The sequence below is a fragment of the Procambarus clarkii genome, chromosome 46 (assembly GCF_040958095.1).
Source record: "Procambarus clarkii isolate CNS0578487 chromosome 46, FALCON_Pclarkii_2.0, whole genome shotgun sequence".
Classification (NCBI taxonomy): Eukaryota; Metazoa; Arthropoda; class Malacostraca; order Decapoda; family Cambaridae; genus Procambarus; species Procambarus clarkii.
The window spans coordinates 18,525,344-18,541,855 of record NC_091195.1 but is presented as its reverse complement, the minus strand read 5'-3'; the positions used below and the strand labels follow the sequence as shown (position 1 = coordinate 18,541,855).

The 16,512-nt window shown below is 39.7% G+C and overlaps 1 protein-coding gene across 2 annotated transcripts; it reads right to left on the bottom strand.

The window, feature by feature from the left end:
* Window positions 1–1,991: 1,991 nt before the first annotated feature.
* Window positions 1,992–15,230, bottom strand: mRpL38 (mitochondrial ribosomal protein L38). Of its 2 annotated transcripts, none has more exons than XM_069301752.1 (8): window positions 15,097–15,230; window positions 11,970–12,131; window positions 9,399–9,607; window positions 8,377–8,495; window positions 7,785–7,943; window positions 6,380–6,516; window positions 5,619–5,706; window positions 1,992–2,561 (listed from the first exon to the last, which is right to left on the bottom strand). In XM_069301752.1, exons 1-8 carry the CDS (start codon window positions 15,116–15,118, stop codon window positions 2,333–2,335), a joined length of 1,125 nt encoding a protein of 374 aa, XP_069157853.1. In that variant the 5' UTR covers window positions 15,119–15,230; the 3' UTR covers window positions 1,992–2,332. The 2 variants fall into 2 exon arrangements, with proteins under 2 accessions (XP_069157853.1, XP_045618376.1); XM_045762420.2 differs by lacking the exon at window positions 15,097–15,230 and adding an exon at window positions 14,562–14,720.
* Between the last annotated feature and the right edge of the window lie 1,282 nt (window positions 15,231–16,512).

The window sequence follows — 16,512 nt, the reverse complement described above, 5'->3', positions numbered from 1 at the left end:
TATGATATCTGCCTCCACCACATCACTGCCTAATGCATTCCATTTGTTAATTACACTGTCACTAAAAAAAAAAAAAAAAAAGTTTTCTAATATCTGTGGCTCATTTGGATACTCGGTTTCCACCTGTGTCCCCTAGTGCATGCCCCCTTGTGTTAAATATGCTGTCTTTATCTACCCTATCAATTCCTCTGAGAATCTTGTATGTGGTGATCATGTCCCCCTACCCTAAAAAAAAAGGTCCCCCTAACTCTTCCGTCTTCAAACGACGTTAGGTTTAATTCCTGTAGTCTCTCCTCGTAGCTCGTACCTCTCAGTTCAGGTACCAGTCTGATGACAAACTTCTGAAACTTTTCCAATTCAAGTCTTATGCTTGACGAGACATGGACTCCATTCCAGAGCTGCATACTCCAGGATTGGTCTGACAAATGTGGTATGATTATGATAAACAATTCTCTTAATATTGAGGACCCAAGACTTTTCAACAACCTCCTCCTATACACAAGGAGCACAACTCTACACAACCCGTTCTCGCAAATTTAATAAGCCAATATTGACTTATTAGTTGCGTGCATAGGTGACATACTAAACATAATAGTTTCCCTTGAAAAGCTTCATAGAAAACACCGACCGTACCTAACCTACTTAGTATGTTAAAATAAGCATCTTTTTGCTTCGTAATTACAATTGTTACTTAACCTATTATAGGCATAGGTTAGGTAATAATTGTAATTACGAAGCAATAAGATGCTTATCTTAACATACTAAGAAGGTTAGGTAAGGTCGGTGTTTTCTATGAAGCTTTTCAAGGGAAACTATTATGTTAAGTATGTCACCTATGCACATATTTAATAAGTCAATATTGACTTATTAAATTTGCGAGAACGGGTTGCTCTACAACCTCCTCCTGTATACACAAGGAGCATAACTTCTGTATATGCTCCTTGTGCTTGTACTGCATATGCTTGTACAAGTATAACTTACAACCTCCTTCTATACACAAGCAGCATACCTTGTGTATATGCTCCTTGTGCTTGTACTGTATATGCTTGTACAAGCATAACTTGTACAACCTCCTCCTATACACAAGCAGCATAACTATACATCTCTCATTGTTTGGGAGGGGGGGTGAATACCTACAAAAGAAAACCCAATCAACTAGGTTTAAGTAATCTGTTAGATTATGACCAGCAGCAGCCTCTAACAGCGTTGTTCACCAGCCCACCAATCAGGAGGCCTGATTGGTGGGGAATAATAGTAAATTTTGTCAGGATGAGAAAGGCTGTGATATACTTCAGGGTTGTATTAAGGTCTCGCCATGGTCAAACTATTGATCATTTACAAGATGCAACCCCCACAACAGTTGCCTAAATCACAGGCACCTATTTAATGCTAGGTGAATAGAGGCAGTAGATGAAATGAAATGTAACCAACCATTTCTGTCCAGCCCGAGAATGGAATGCAAGATCTCCAAGTGTCAGTCGAGAACGACGCTAATTGTACGTATCCAAGGTGTGATACCCTATACAGTAAAGTATTTAACAGAGTGGCTTTAAAAATGAAAATCTCGGCAATGCATAAACACAGCCCGTGGTCAAAACAGACCTCTTTGCCCCCCCCCCACCTCCATTAAAGGCATGTAAGTACAGTAATTATCAAAAGAAGGCACTAAATCGGGAAGGCTATGTAGCACCACCAAATGTGCGGAATAATCAGAGGGCACTAAATATCACCAAGGAACTCGCCAACACGGGAACAGAAGTGCATAAGGCGAACAATATCAAAAGTATCCGATTCACCAAGGATTCTATCGAAAGACAATTGACCGCGAGGGACAGTCGGAAAGCAAGACACACGCTCGTCCTGGAAGTCAGGACATTCAACAAGAATTCATTAAAGGTAAAAAATCAACTATAACACAGGAAAATATAATCACACACATAGAGGTTTCACTTCTCATAAAATATTGAAACCATTGATAATAAAACAATGCATTAATATTCGTTTATAATGAAAAAGTGTCATGTTTCACAACAAATAAGGTATTTCAATTTGAATATATACAGTATCTATATAAACAGGAATTTGTATAAACAGTGCTTCCTATTTAAAACATTACCTTTTTTTCAAATTAATATCTTTTAGCATGAAACCAATGCAAGTATGCCACAAAAAGTCACAATAACATGGCTGGAAATTGGACACGGAACATTCTTACAACTGAAAATAAAGAAAAATGATGTCTGTTTTGATGCTTTCTGAAGTCTTAACCAGTCAAGTAAAATATTGTCACTATATCCATTCTTTTCTTTACTGTGTATATTTATGGAGAGTTCTAAACTTCGGGCCTATTAGAGCCCTTGTATAGATCCCGATATTTTCCAATACCCAGATTTTTCCTGTGGAAGTCTTTCTTCTCCCAATTAGTTAAGCCTTTAGGGAATTTAATAGCACCAGGGAAGGGTAGGACAGGCTTCTCGCGCTCTAGTGGGTTGAGTTTCTTCAGCCGTTGCAAAAGAATTTCCTTGCTAATCTCCTTCGGATCACGATGCAAATCCATGTAGCTGGAAAGAAACAGTTTACATTAAAACTCTCTTTAATAGGTTCAGAAAATACATGTCAAATACAGGTTTTTGAATGCTTTACAACAATTTTTTATGATTTTAGACAAATTATATATTTTTATCCTTTCACTGTTAGGTGAATTGGGAAATATAATTGACATACAATCCCTCGATTACTTCAAGCGTTGGTTAGACATATATATATAGGAAGGATTTTGGGGTTAGATATAAACAGGAACTGCCTTGTATGGTCCAACAGGAGCCACCTAGTATGGGCTAATAGGAGCTGCCTCATATGGTCCAACAGGAGCCACCTAGTATGGGCTAATAGGAGCCACCTAGTATGGGCTAATAGAAGCTGCCTCGTACGAACCAATAAGCCTTCTGCAGTTTTTTTGTATTCTTAGCGTTTTATCAACCCAAACCACCTGTTTGGATAGTACTTTTTTTGTAACCATGTAGAACATAGTACACACACATGATGTTCTAGACAATTAGATAGTAGAATTTGGTACTATTCCCTTTATATAGTCTGAAAATATATAAAAGCTAAAAAACCAAACTAAAGCATTGGGGGAAATATGCAAGATGTAGTTAAATCTGTTTACAGACAGATGGTCTCTTGGTATCTGGCCTTTATATAACAGGTTGAAATTAAATTTCACTTTGTGAAATCAGCCGAAAGAGAGAGAGAGAGAGATATATATTTATTTATTTAATTTATTTATTTATTTATTTATTTATTTATGCATATACAAGAATGTACATTGGGAATGTGAGGATACATAATATGGTAATTACAGTCTTGTAAAGCCACTAGTACGCGCAGCGTTTCGGGCAGGTCCTTAATCTAAGAAAATTTTAAGGAGGTAAATACTTGCAAAATTTATAGACAAAAAAATGATAACAGTTACATGGAATGAAAAAAAGATGAGAGAAAATTGTAGGTACAGTATATTAAAGCACATAGGTAGCTAAGATTGATTGCAATGACAGCTTGAATGGTAGTTGACAAAAATTGGTAGGCACAATACAGCATATGGCTAGCACATAAAAGAAGACAGCAATGAACACAATGATAAGGTTGTTTGATACTACATAAAAATTAGGAGATTGGGTAACACTAGGTACAAAGCAAATTTAAAGCTCAGTGTAGGAAACTAAGAAGATGAAATTAGGTACTTTTTGGTTTTGCTTTTAAATAAGGCAAAAGTTTTACAGTTTCAATTCACTAGGGAGTGAGTTCCATAGACTAGGTCCCTTAATTTGCATAGAGTGTTTACACAGATTAAGCTTGACCCTGGGGATATCAAAGAGATATTTATTTCTGGTGTGGTGATAATGGGTCCTATTACATCTGTCCAGGGAGAGTTTCAGAGCATGGTTTGCATTTAAGAACAGGGTTTTGTAAATGCAGTTGATACAAGAGAATGTGTGGAGGGAGTTAGTATTTAGCAAGTTTAGGGATTTAAACAAGGGAGCTGAGTGTTGTCTGAAAGCAGAGTTAGTTATTATTCTGATAGCAGATTTTTGCTGTGTGATGATGGGCTTAAGGTGGTTTGCAGTGGTAGACCCCCATGCACAGATACCATAATTAAGATAGGGGTAGATTAGTGCATAATATAGTGAGAGGAGAGCAGTTAGGAACATAATATCTGATTTTGGAGAGTATACCAACTGTCTTAGAGACTTTCTTAGTTATGTGTTGAATGTGGGTGCTGAAGTTGAGTCTCTTGTCTAGGAATAGGCCAAGAAATTTGCCATCATTTTTATTACTGATGTTAATGTTGTCTATCTGTAGCTGAATTGCATTTGATGATTTGCTTCCAAATAAGATGTAGTAAGTCTTTTCGATGTTTAATGTTAGTTTGTTCGTTGACATCCATAAGTGGACTTTTTTTAATTCATTATTCACAACATAATTTAGTGTATGTGGGTTGAGGTCTGAATAGATAAGGGTAGTATCGTCAGCAAACAATATAGGTTTGAGAATATTAGAGACATTAGGCAGATATAGAGAGATATAGAGAAATAGAGATATAGAGAAATAGAGATATAGAGAGATATAGATATTAGGGTATCAATGGTAACTCTCTAAATATGGCTCCAATTTCTTTGTTTAATGATTTATGTAAACAGACTCGACATTTCAACAAATAGTTGGAGCCTTGGTAAAGCTATTGAGGATATTTAAAACCAAATTCCATGGTTTGTTTTAATTCTGAGTTGGAAAGATTTTCGTTCACTCAGGTATGTATGGCTTTGCTAACTTCCTACAATGAGTTTTGAGGCTGGAGACGTAAGAAATAAGTTAGACGTTGTTTAAAAAAATTTGCAGACATGTTTATTTGGTAGTTTTCTATTCTTTTATAGGTTGAAATAAAAAATTTGCTAAGTGAAATCAGCCCACAGAACATGGGAAATGCATCCTGAATACATCCCCGGTTTCAACAAATCCCTCACTGCAACTACTAAGGGTTAGTCCCATGTAGTGTGTCGATTCGAGGTTGTACTGTATTGCCATATAAGAAAGATCAAGATTGGTCACCTAATGCTTCAAGTGCCGAGAAACTGGGAAGACGAGGCTGGGCGCCCCCAAGGTTGTGTTGGCAGCCGAGAAACTTTGAAAAACAAGAAAAGCTACAAGATAAAGAACATCACTCTCGATTTACACACAGATCACACTAACGTGATGCATCAAATGAACAAATCCACAAATACTTGTGGATTTGTTCATTTGATGCATCACGTTAGTGTGATCTGTGTGTAATGATGTAAGGGCGAAGAGGGAGAACGGCCTATTGACATAGCTCGGGTGCAGGGGGGAGTTGTGTAAAAATCCTGGTTTGTACCTCGGAGAGGCTACAGGATCCAGTAAGTTCAGTAGAACTTCGGTTTCAACTCTTTTTAACCCTGTCGTAGCTCAGTCGATTAAGGCAGTGTCTAGGATGCTCCCGGACACAGGTTCGAATCCTCGTCACGGCCCTTGTGGATTTGATCACTCTCGATATACAAGTGAATAAACAGATGCAATGCAACAAATTTATGATAACCTACCTGTTAAACGGTCTCTTCAATGGGAAATACTTTTGAGGTGCAAGATAGAGCGGTGGGAATTCATACTCATAAACTGGCTCCTTCATTTCTGAAATGGTAAAAATATTTATGAAAGAAATGTAATATAAGATCTGAAAATAACTCAAAATTATACCGATAAAAAATATCAACATAACTCTGATATAACAGTATAACACAATTATATTGACATATACTATTGTGCTGTCAAAAATTATACACTGTACTCTCATAGATGAAGATTATTTCAAAATGAACTCTTTTTAACATGATATAATTACAGTATATGAATACTGGAGACTTCAAGAGCCACCCTCGTGGATTTGGAATATTGGAAATACTGTATGTGATAAAGAGTTAAGTACACTTTGCTTGAATAGTGGTCTGCACAATGTGTTTCAATAATCTTGAGGTTATCTTTAGATGATTTCAGGGCTTAGTGTCCCCGCGGCCCAGTCATCGACCAGGCCTCCACCCCCAGGAAGCAGCCCGTAGCAGCTGTCTAACTCCCAGGTACCTATTTACTGCTAGGTAACAGGGGCATCGGGGTGAAAGAAACATTTTGCCCATTTGTCTGCCTCCACCGGGGATCGAACCCGGAACTTCAGGACTTCGAATCCGAAGCGCTGTCCACCTTGCTGTCGGGCGCCTTAATGTATCCCGTAATGTATCCCCGTGTCTACAGCAGGAAATATCTAGTCATGCAACAATATTTTTATTATGAAATCCTCCTCCCCCCTTACTCAGCGTGTGATGGAAGAAGTTGGTGAGGGAAGAGTCCCAGTCTGATTGGAACCATGATAAACCTGCCGGCGTGATGACGTCCTGCAACTCCCGATAGAACGTCAGTGAAGAGAAGCTTCGCTCCTTGAGTGACAAACTGGAAAGTGAAATTCACAATGTAATATGAGGTTGATCCTTCAGTGGAATTATAACACTGAAATAGCAGCAAGTAAAATTTCCAAAATATCCAGTTCGGCAGCAGGATGCTGCTTCGTCTGGAAACTTTCCTTATTAAGACCACTCAATAGTGCGGTTAAGAGAGCTTTAGCCTCACATGCGTGGGGGTTCAGGGTTCGAGTCTCCTACAGCCCAGATAAATGGAATAGCAGCAAGTGAAAAGGTAATTTACAAAAATAAAATAAATAATCCTGTCCCTTCGAGAGAGAGAGAGAGAGAGAGAAATTTTAACACCGTAAAGCTGTAAGTGAAAAGGTTTTTAACAAAAAAATTTAATGGAAATCCAAACTTATTAAAAATGACTGAACTAATATTCTTGATATTATCATGTTTCCTGCATTCATGGGGAGCTCAAAGTAGAAAATATAATGAATGAATCACATTCTTTCAAACTATGTTGAACCCCAATCAAAGAAAAACCAAATTTTGTTGTCCTAAAAATTTCAGTCAAAATAATTTCAGTAACGAATACCTTCACACAGGTGATGTAACTCGCAATTGCTTTTACCTATAAATCTGAAAGATAAATAAGTCACTTAATAAATTAATTGTGAACACAAATACCTCCAATTTGTTTATAAAAAAAAAATGCCAATTTATGAGACAACACCTTGTATGGAACATTAACCCCTGCACTACACCTTGTATGGAACATTAACCCCTGCACTACACCTTGTATGGAACATTAACCCCTGCACTACACCTTGTATGGAACATTAACCCCTACACTACACCTTATATGGAACATTAACCCCTGCACTACACCTTATATGGAACATTAACCCCTGCACTATACCTTATATGGAACATTAACCCCTGCACTACACCTTATATGGCACATTAACCCCTGCGCTACACCTTATATGGAACATTAACCCCTGCGCTACACCTTATATGGAACATTAACCAATGCACTACACCTTATATGGAACAGTAACCCCTGCACTACACACCTGTTTTGGACAAAAACTTCGTAGTGCAATTGTTAAGGACATATTTTTATTGTTTTTTAGAAATGTTCGGGTAAAGTTAATGTCAAGATGTTTCCAAACTCCACTATTTTCATTTCAAATCACAAAGAGTGATGAAAACATTAAAAAAACATTGAAATATAGCCTCATTAAAAAAAATAGCACACCTCTCAGAGCACCTTAAGGCACTCTGCGCATTTGAGGGGTCATCACTAACCAAGGCTCTTCTTTCTTATAGTTGGAATAGTCAATGCGTCCATCCTGCTTGTACAACACAAATACGAGGCGCTGATACCCGATGCCTCGAGGTGGGAAAGGCTGGAGGTAGTCGCATATCACCTCCCCAGAAGCAATGTCTCCACCGGGAATGTTGCCGCTGTAAAGGAATGATCAGTAATCAAAAGTAATGCTCTAATGAAAATATAGTGTCTAATATGACTGCGCTTTGGTTCTACACGAGATTGAAAAGGATCCAATAATGGGCCAAAATGTCATCATTTTCCATCTTTTGGTCCAACCACTTGGATTAGACGTTAGAGCTACGGTCTTGCTTCATGCAATTCACTGTTCAATCCCCGACCGTCTAAGTGGTTGGGCACCATTCCTTACCCCACCCCCCCCACTGTTCCATCCCAAATCCTTATTCTGACCCCTTCCCAGTGCTATATAGTCATAGTGGCTTGGCACTCTCTCTGATAATTCCCTTCCCTTTATTCTTTGACTTATATTCATTACCACAATGAATAAAATTTCACAGCAAAAATGCTAAATTTATTGATCATGTAACAGGCAGAAAGATCAACACTCACATAAACCAATGAAGGCACTCGGACTTATTTTCCAGCAGATTCCCATCAGGATTTGTCAAGACCAACGTCCACAGCTCATTCGGCTCACTTTTAAACTGGACTGTAGGACATGTAGACGCCTAAAAAAAATATACAACATACTGGATTAACATAACTCATTGTACATAGAAAAATAGTACTGCAGATCTGTGGAATAAGTTTACCGAGCAATCAAACTCGCTGCAAAGTTTCAGGTATTAGTTAAAATATAACAATGGAAGTGAAATTGAATGATTCAGTTATGGGTCTCATTTGTCACTACAAATCCTACCTGCATTTACTTTACATGTCCTTACCAAATCATTAGATAACAATTTATTATCTTGCTTCAAGCAAATCATTGTAAACAATTAATTTACAAAACAAAATTAGTTATTTATGATAACGATGAAGCTCCTTTTAACCATATAGACAGATGTTTCGCAACCGGGGCTCTGCAGTACCTGACAATAACTAGTTCTTAACGAGGCTGTAATAAATAGGCTAATTCTAATCATATGCAAATGTACACACACAAATCACAATAGCGTGGTATATCAATTGAACAAATCCCCATGGGCCGTGATGAGGGTTCGAACCTACGCACGGGAACCTGCTTCCTGGAGATGTGTAACAAAAATAGGAGGCCTGGTCGAGGACCGGGCCTTAGTCAACTGTGCCACGACAACCATGTCATGGCACAGTTGACCAAGACGCTGTTGGGAACATCCTGCGCATAGGTTCGAACGCCTCATCCTTATGGAGGGGACGTGGATTCGCATATTCGCATTCGCATATTGAACAAACCTTGTGGGTTTGTTCAATATGCGAATGTATTTTTGAGTCATTTTTCCATTTCTCATTTAATCAGTATCAAGAACAAATGTCAGAAATCATCTCATTTCAGTTGACAATGAAATCCATGCATGTTTATCTAAAGTATGACCTGGAATGATTTCAAGGGTACAAAGATTGACAAACCCTAATATAGACAGATACAATACCTCTCTTGGTTTGATGGTATTTCCTCTATAGACAGGCGATACCATTTCATCATCAAAGTTGTAGTTAATTCTCAAGGCGACACGAGGTATGAAATAAGCACAGCCGTAAAGGTCTCTGAAGATACCGTAATGTTCTGCCAAAGTCCGAATGTGGTGAGGCCCAGAAGTGCTGTCCCATTCTTCGCGTACCTTGTTTATATCTACTGCCACTGTCAAATTGAAATCAGATGTTAGTTAAGAAATTTTCAAATTAGCTGTGATGATACTTTAGCTGATGATGATGAGTGATGTTGCTGGTAATCTTGATTGAAGATGAGGATACTGCTATTGCTAATGACTGATGAGTGATGCTAATGCTGATGGTGATGAATAATCCTGCTTTGCTTTGCTTTGATGTCCAAAGAGCTTGGAAAGGATGTGGGAGGAAGAAGGATGGGGCGATGAAATTCTTGGAAGAGGATTTGGATGTGGAGAGAGGAGGCTTGAAAGTTCGGTGGCCCGTCCACCTTGGATTGGAGATGTTTTTTCAGTCAAAGCCTGTAGCTTAAGTTCTTCTTGGGCGGCAGGAGGCTAGTGGTGGGGCAGGGTGATGTCGTCCTGGTTCACTTGAGGTGGTCTGTCTGGCTTGGAGGAGGCGTCTTCCTTATTGAGATGGTGAGAGGTAAGTTCACTGTTGCTTGGTGGTGTCTCGGCCAGGAGGTATTCGCATGTACTTCCCGAATGTTAGCGGTGGTATTGGTATTCCTGTCGGGTCTTCATCTTCTTCCAGGAAGGTCACTTGTCCCCTCTTGAAGTCGAATTTAGGGTCGATGTATGCACTCTCCAGAGCGCAGAGGTCTACATAGCGTTCCACGGTCTCGTGGTGGACAAACACAGGGTAAGGAATGGTGGTGCTGAGCTGGTTCATGATCCTGTTGCATTCTAAGGCAATGACCATTCTTGTGCTTCGATTGCCGTTGAAATTGCCACCGTGATTGAGGTAAAGTCCATAGCAGGGCACTTTCTTGCTTGATTTGCTTGGGTTTAGGTCGAAGTCTGGGGCCTCATATGTGAAGGTCTCAGCCAGGGCTTCTTGGAACTCTGCATCTGAATCTGATTCTGTTTCCACTTGCTGACTTTTTGGTCTCCTTTTTGCTCTCATTTTCTTCCGTCTCTGGCTGGTGGGGGCAGGTGATGAGGTTGACTGGTCTGCTGTGGTGGTAGTCTGGGTGGATGCTGTTGCCTGGGTGACTTGTGCTGGGTTCGACTCCGGTGGTGGTGGTTGCGGTATGACTGCGGTTACTGTTGGTGTTGGAATTTCGTCTGTTTGGGTTGAAGCAGCGTTGTGATGTTGAAATAGGTCTGCTGGTATCAACATTGTAGGCAGGTTGTTCTGGGCGAGCAGCCTGTTCAGTACTCTCACGTATTTTGCGTTGTCTGTTCCCGCCTCTCTCTCAGCTACACTGATCAGGCATGGGATGAGAGTGGTGTTGGTCGAGGCCGCTGATTGGTTGACAGTCAAGTTGGTTGGCTGAGCTGCAGTCGCCTGTGTCCTGGGTCCCCATTGGGGGGTGGTCTGGCCTGGTGTGGACGTCTGTGTAGCAGGAGCAGAAGCGTTGGGAAGCACTGGAAACGATGTAGCTTGGATATTGAAGCTCGCCGGCTGATTGGTTGTTGGGTTGGCAGTTACTGTTTTATTTATTTCATCTAGTCGTACTTGGCAGTCCATGGAGACGGCGATGTGAGCTCCTCCACAATTGAGGCACAGTTTGGTGGTTGACCGGCAGGTTTTGAAGTGATGATCCTGGGTACAAATGCTGCATTTAACCTCTGCTTGTTGGCAGTTCTTGGTATCATGATCGTACTTGTAGCACTTAAAGCACTGGCGAATGTTGTAGTACCGTTCCTTCTTTACAGTGTCAGGTGTGATGGAAATATCCAGACATCTAAATCCATTTTCCACAGCTTGGGTCGCTGCAGCAGCTGTTGTGAAGGTGACCTTGAGAGTAGGCCTAGGGTTGTCGTTGTTCTTGATGACCTTGACTGTAGCAGCAGTCAGAGCCGGGTTTCTGGTGTTGATACTATCAAGTATGGTACCAGGGTCTTGGGTGGCGATGTAGACACTCGTGTGGCTGACGAAGATGGTTCGTTCAGCCAAGTAGCGACGGTTAGGAGTGATGATCAGGTTGGAGTTTCGTAGGGCGTCCTGGTGTTCTGGTGCCTGCTAATATTAATGATGATGCTGGCATCTGATGATTAGTGATGATAATATTGATGCTGCTGCTGATCCTAATACCAATGCTGCTTCAACAAAAAAAAACATTGATTTTATCAACTGATAATCGAAAGGATTGGTCAGTAAGTTAATAATTTTTAGATGGAAGATATATATACATGTGACCACATGTATCATGTATAAGATACAGTATTGTAAATGTGTCAATCACCACATACACACAAATTTAATGTAGTTTACACGTAATCCTTTGAATCAATACACGATAACATATCAATATTCAAGACATGAAATCTGGCTTCATACAGAATTGACATTCTAAGTTTTTCTATAAATTATAAGCATTCCCTACTTACATTTTCTAGAACGCGAAAGTTTCTCTATCTCCGGATTTTGTCTTAGTGATTTCCTGTACTGTAGGCGGTGATTCAGCTGCTCACGACGGGATGGGTTTATGTGTGGGAGCCCAATATTAACAGGAGCATACAACTCTGGGTCATCCCTCGTCACGTCCAGTTCTGTAATAATGAAATTACTTTGATAATATTTCAAGACATATATTGGAGAAAATAAAGCAGGGATAATATATGAAAAAGTTGATAATTCTTGATATCCTGTATATTCTTGTGTACATGACACACTCAATTTACAAAGATATTTAGAGGGGGGTTATCTTGATAATTTCAGGGCTTAGCGTCCCTGCGGCCCGGTCCTCGACCAGGCCTCCTTTTTTTGTTACACCTCTCAAGGAAGCAGCCTGTAGCAGTTGTCTAACTCCCAGGACTATTTACTGCTTGGTAAACAGGACCATCAGGGTGAAAGAATCTCTGCCCATTTGTTTGCGCCTCCACCGGGGATCAAACCAGGAACCTCAGGATTACTAACCCCGAGTGCTGTCCACTCAGCCGTCAGGCCTCCAGGTCAGTGAGGGAAAAATTTTAATAAGTTTGATCAAACATTTACTGAAAGTGATTTTAAAGTGGTTGTGGGGGGACGACACAGGATTTTGTGTATATAAATGTATATTCAGTTGGTGGACTAAAAACATGTCTTATACACCAGAAAATAAGCTATTTGACATTCATAGGCTATTCATAGGCATTCATTTGACAGCTGTTATAACTATGACTGGATTTTTTGGGTAAACCGCAATGCGACAGTAGTGTACAGAACGTCAAAGCAGTGTAATTTCCACGATCAACTTATAGACCTATAAAATCTAAATATTTAGACCATGGAGGCTGATAGACCATCAGCCGGGCTGTGGTGGGTACGTGGCCCTGCGGGCCGCTCCAAGCAACAGCCTTGTGGACCAAACTCTCACAAGTCGAGCCTGGCCTCGGGCCGGGCTTGGGGAGTAGAAGAACTCCCAGAACCCCATCAACCAGGTATCAACCAGGTATCATGGTTAAGAGATCTCGTCAGATTACCAAAACTAAGCAAGAGCTGCCTTTACGGTAGAGTACAGGCTTGATGTACCGAGTACAGTTCTTGATGAGTGCAGGGGAATAGGTTACATTCTTGTATCCATAAACTCCTTATGCCTAGGTAAGACATAAGGGTGGATTAGCTTTACAATTCACTTTCTAATCAAATACGTTTGCCAAAGAGCTATCAGATATAAACAGGTATATAATAATATGTTATTTTAATTTAATTATATTAAATATATTATTTTATTTATATTTAATTGTATACAGTATTTAATTTTATTAAATTTATATATAATTTACATCTTTAATTTAAAAAAATATTAAAACAGAATAAAATTTATATGTGAGTGGTATCATTATTTTTTATAAAGTCACTAATCACATGCAGCATTTCAAACAAATGAAATCTTATGAAAAACAGATCTTACGAAAAATATAAATATCAAGCCCACACTATGGGGCATCATACCCGCATCCCTGAACACCTCGGGTGCGTTATTTTAAGCCCAAGTAACGTGCATATCTGAGGGCGTCTTGCCCTGCCACAATGAACATCGTACATGCATTACATTGCATTATCTTCCGTGTTGTTAGGATGATGTAACGCACAAATGTATTAATGGCTTTGTAATACTGTATCATTGACACACCATACTTGTAAAAGGCATTTTACCAAATCCTACACAGCATTTTAACAGCTTCTTTTTTTAAATGACAAAACCATATATAGTTAGGCTAGGATGAGTTAGCTTATAAATAAATAAATAAATAAATGTTTATTCAAGTAAGGTACATCTTGAGGTTATCTTGAGATGATTTCGGGGCTTTAGTATCCCCGCGGCCCGGTCCTCGACCAGGCCTCCACCCCCAGGAAGCAGCCCGTGACAGCTGACTAACTCCCAGGTACCTATTTACTGCTAGGTAACAGGGGCATTCAGGGTGAAAGAAACTTTGCCCATTTGTTTCTGCCTCGTGCGGGAATCGAACCCGCGCCACAGAATTACGAGTCCTGCGCGCTATCCACCAGGCTACGAGGCCCCTGGCCTACATACATACAAGAGATTTTACAAAAATTGATAGATTTATAGAGAGCTAGTATATACAATGCCTAAAGCCACTATTACGCAAAGCGTTTCGGGCAGGATCTTTCGAGCTTAGATCGGGCTACATTAGGCTTGGCCAGCCCTGCCTTGGCTAGAATTAGTTAGGTTTGGTTTGATTACAGGAAGCCTATCAGGCTTACAGGGCGCCCTAGGCCAGCTACAGACGACCTTCACCAGAACTACAACCCCACAACCCTATTTACTACCAGGCGAACAGAAGCAGCAAGTGAATGAAACGAACCCAACTATGCCTCACCAGAGGGGACTGTACCCAAAATTCTCAATTATGAGCCCAAAACGCAGACCACTAAACTACAGAACCCTTATAAACATGTCAGACTCGTCCTGGAAAGACTAACCAAACCTTAAAGTTTTTCCCCCTAAACCCCTTAAGTCCCTCGCTCTAAGATACCTTCAAGACGCTCTTGGAGGGAAGGATACACGAATACTCTTATTTTCTTCTCCCATTTTGATCTTGTTGGCTGATAAATAAGAGAATTTGTCCTGGAGAGAAGCGCCGACCCCAACCTGGCAGACAACATGGCGGCCACAACAATAACAAGTCTAGTGGCGCCAAATTCAAATTGGTGAAAGTAGCGACGGTGTTCTTCTTATAGATTCAGCTACTTGGAACAAGTTTCAAGTAGCACGGGCTATGGTGAGCCCGTAGTGGACCTGGTACAGGAACAGGGCTGCCTGAAAGTAGCGAGCTGATGGTCTAAAAGTAGCGAAATATGGGTTTCAAAGGAATATATTTTGATATGTAGAGTATACTACATGATGTTAATTGTTTGATTAATATTATTTCTGCACACACACATATATGTGTGTGTGCAGTATATATATATATATATATATATATATATATATATATATATATATATATATATATATATATATATATATATATATATATATATATATTAAAAAATAATAGGATACGTTACCAATATTTACTGTATGAAGCATAATGGGTGTGAAGTCCAATCACGTCTTCACAGCTGTAGATTAGCAAGAAGATCTTCCATCAACAAGCACCAATATAAAACATGCGCTGGCGGGTGTTTGCTTCAGTTCTCGTCTGCCAAGATAAAAAAAAATGCTTAATAGAAATTGAGAAAAAGTTAAAATTGTGAATAATAAGATGGCACATGAGTGTATTATATTATAATAATACAAAAGTATTTTTCAAATGTGTGAGGCGATTTATCCTTATACAATTCAATGAATTAAATAAGTTTGTCTTGACTTTCATATTGCAAAATCATATCAAGATATCTACACTACAATCATTGTAGATAGATGCCCGGAACGCTGTGTGTATTAGTGGCTTTAAGCATAGTGTGTACTAGCTTTATCTACAAGTCCAACATTCTGCTTGTAACTTTTTGAATGTATTTACTTTTACCTAGATAAACATTATTATTATTATATAGATATTAAATGTGGCTGACGTGCTTAGCACACGGCTTATACTGTTGTATATCTTAGTATTATCTATCAGCGAGGGGTTTGTCTCTTATCACAGAACGAATAGACTAAAGATGTATGTCTATGTATGTATTAACACGATGTACGTAACGGGGTGAGAATAGCTTGAGCTACCTCATCCCTTTGTGTGTATTTTACATCAATAAACTTATTTCAATTTCAATTTCAAATAGACTCAAGATGGTGCAAACAATACAACTGCAATAATCCATTGGATTATTTGCAATGTTTGCAACTAGACCATAGTTGCATATTTCATTGATTTTTTGCCGCCAGAGGTGGATAGTTCATTGAGCTCCCCCAATTCAACCAGCGAGTAGTAGTTTATTGTACACCCCGAAGCCTGTTTAGATATGTAACTGGAAGCCTATCATGAACGAACCGAACAAATCCTCTGAAGCACAACAATGCACGAAGCGAAGCCCGAATACGCACAACCCGAAGCCCGACCAGTTACGTAACCGAGCCCAACCAGTTACGTAACCGCAAGCCTAGCATGAACGAACTGAACAACATTCGAAGCACAAACATACACGAACCGAAGCCCAAGTGACACCCCTGTACCAGTTTTGTAACCAGAGCCCCACCACTTGTGTAACCAGACCCCAACCAGTTGTGTGTAACTGCAAGCCTAGCAAGCAAACATCTCAGCCAACCAAACTGCCCCAGAGCCCAACCAAACTCCCTCCCTAGCTCTACCAAACAAACCCTTCCTAAGCCCTACCTAACAACCCCCCCCCTTGCCTTAACAACTAACTTTGGAGCCAAAGCAAACAATTGAGCCCTATTAAAAAAAGAAACCTGGAACTCTTGCAAAAATACAACAATGAAGCCATTGAAAATAAACATGAACTCAGCCATAGTAAAGAAAC

What these genes read in the sequence shown, in the direction of transcription:
- mRpL38 (XM_045762420.2), bottom strand. Translation starts at nt 14,691, where the DNA reads ATGTTGTCTGCCAGGTTGGGGTCGGCGCTTCTCTCCAGGACAAATTCT. An exon ending in CCTCCAAGAGCGTCTTGAAG is followed by an intron (nt 12,132 to 14,561) that starts GTATCTTAGAGC and finishes TCATTATTACAG; the next exon opens with AACTGGACGTGACGAGGGAT. An exon ending in ACTTTCGCGTTCTAGAAAAT is followed by an intron (nt 9,608 to 11,969) that starts GTAAGTAGGGAA and finishes TCAATTTGACAG; the next exon opens with TGGCAGTAGATATAAACAAG.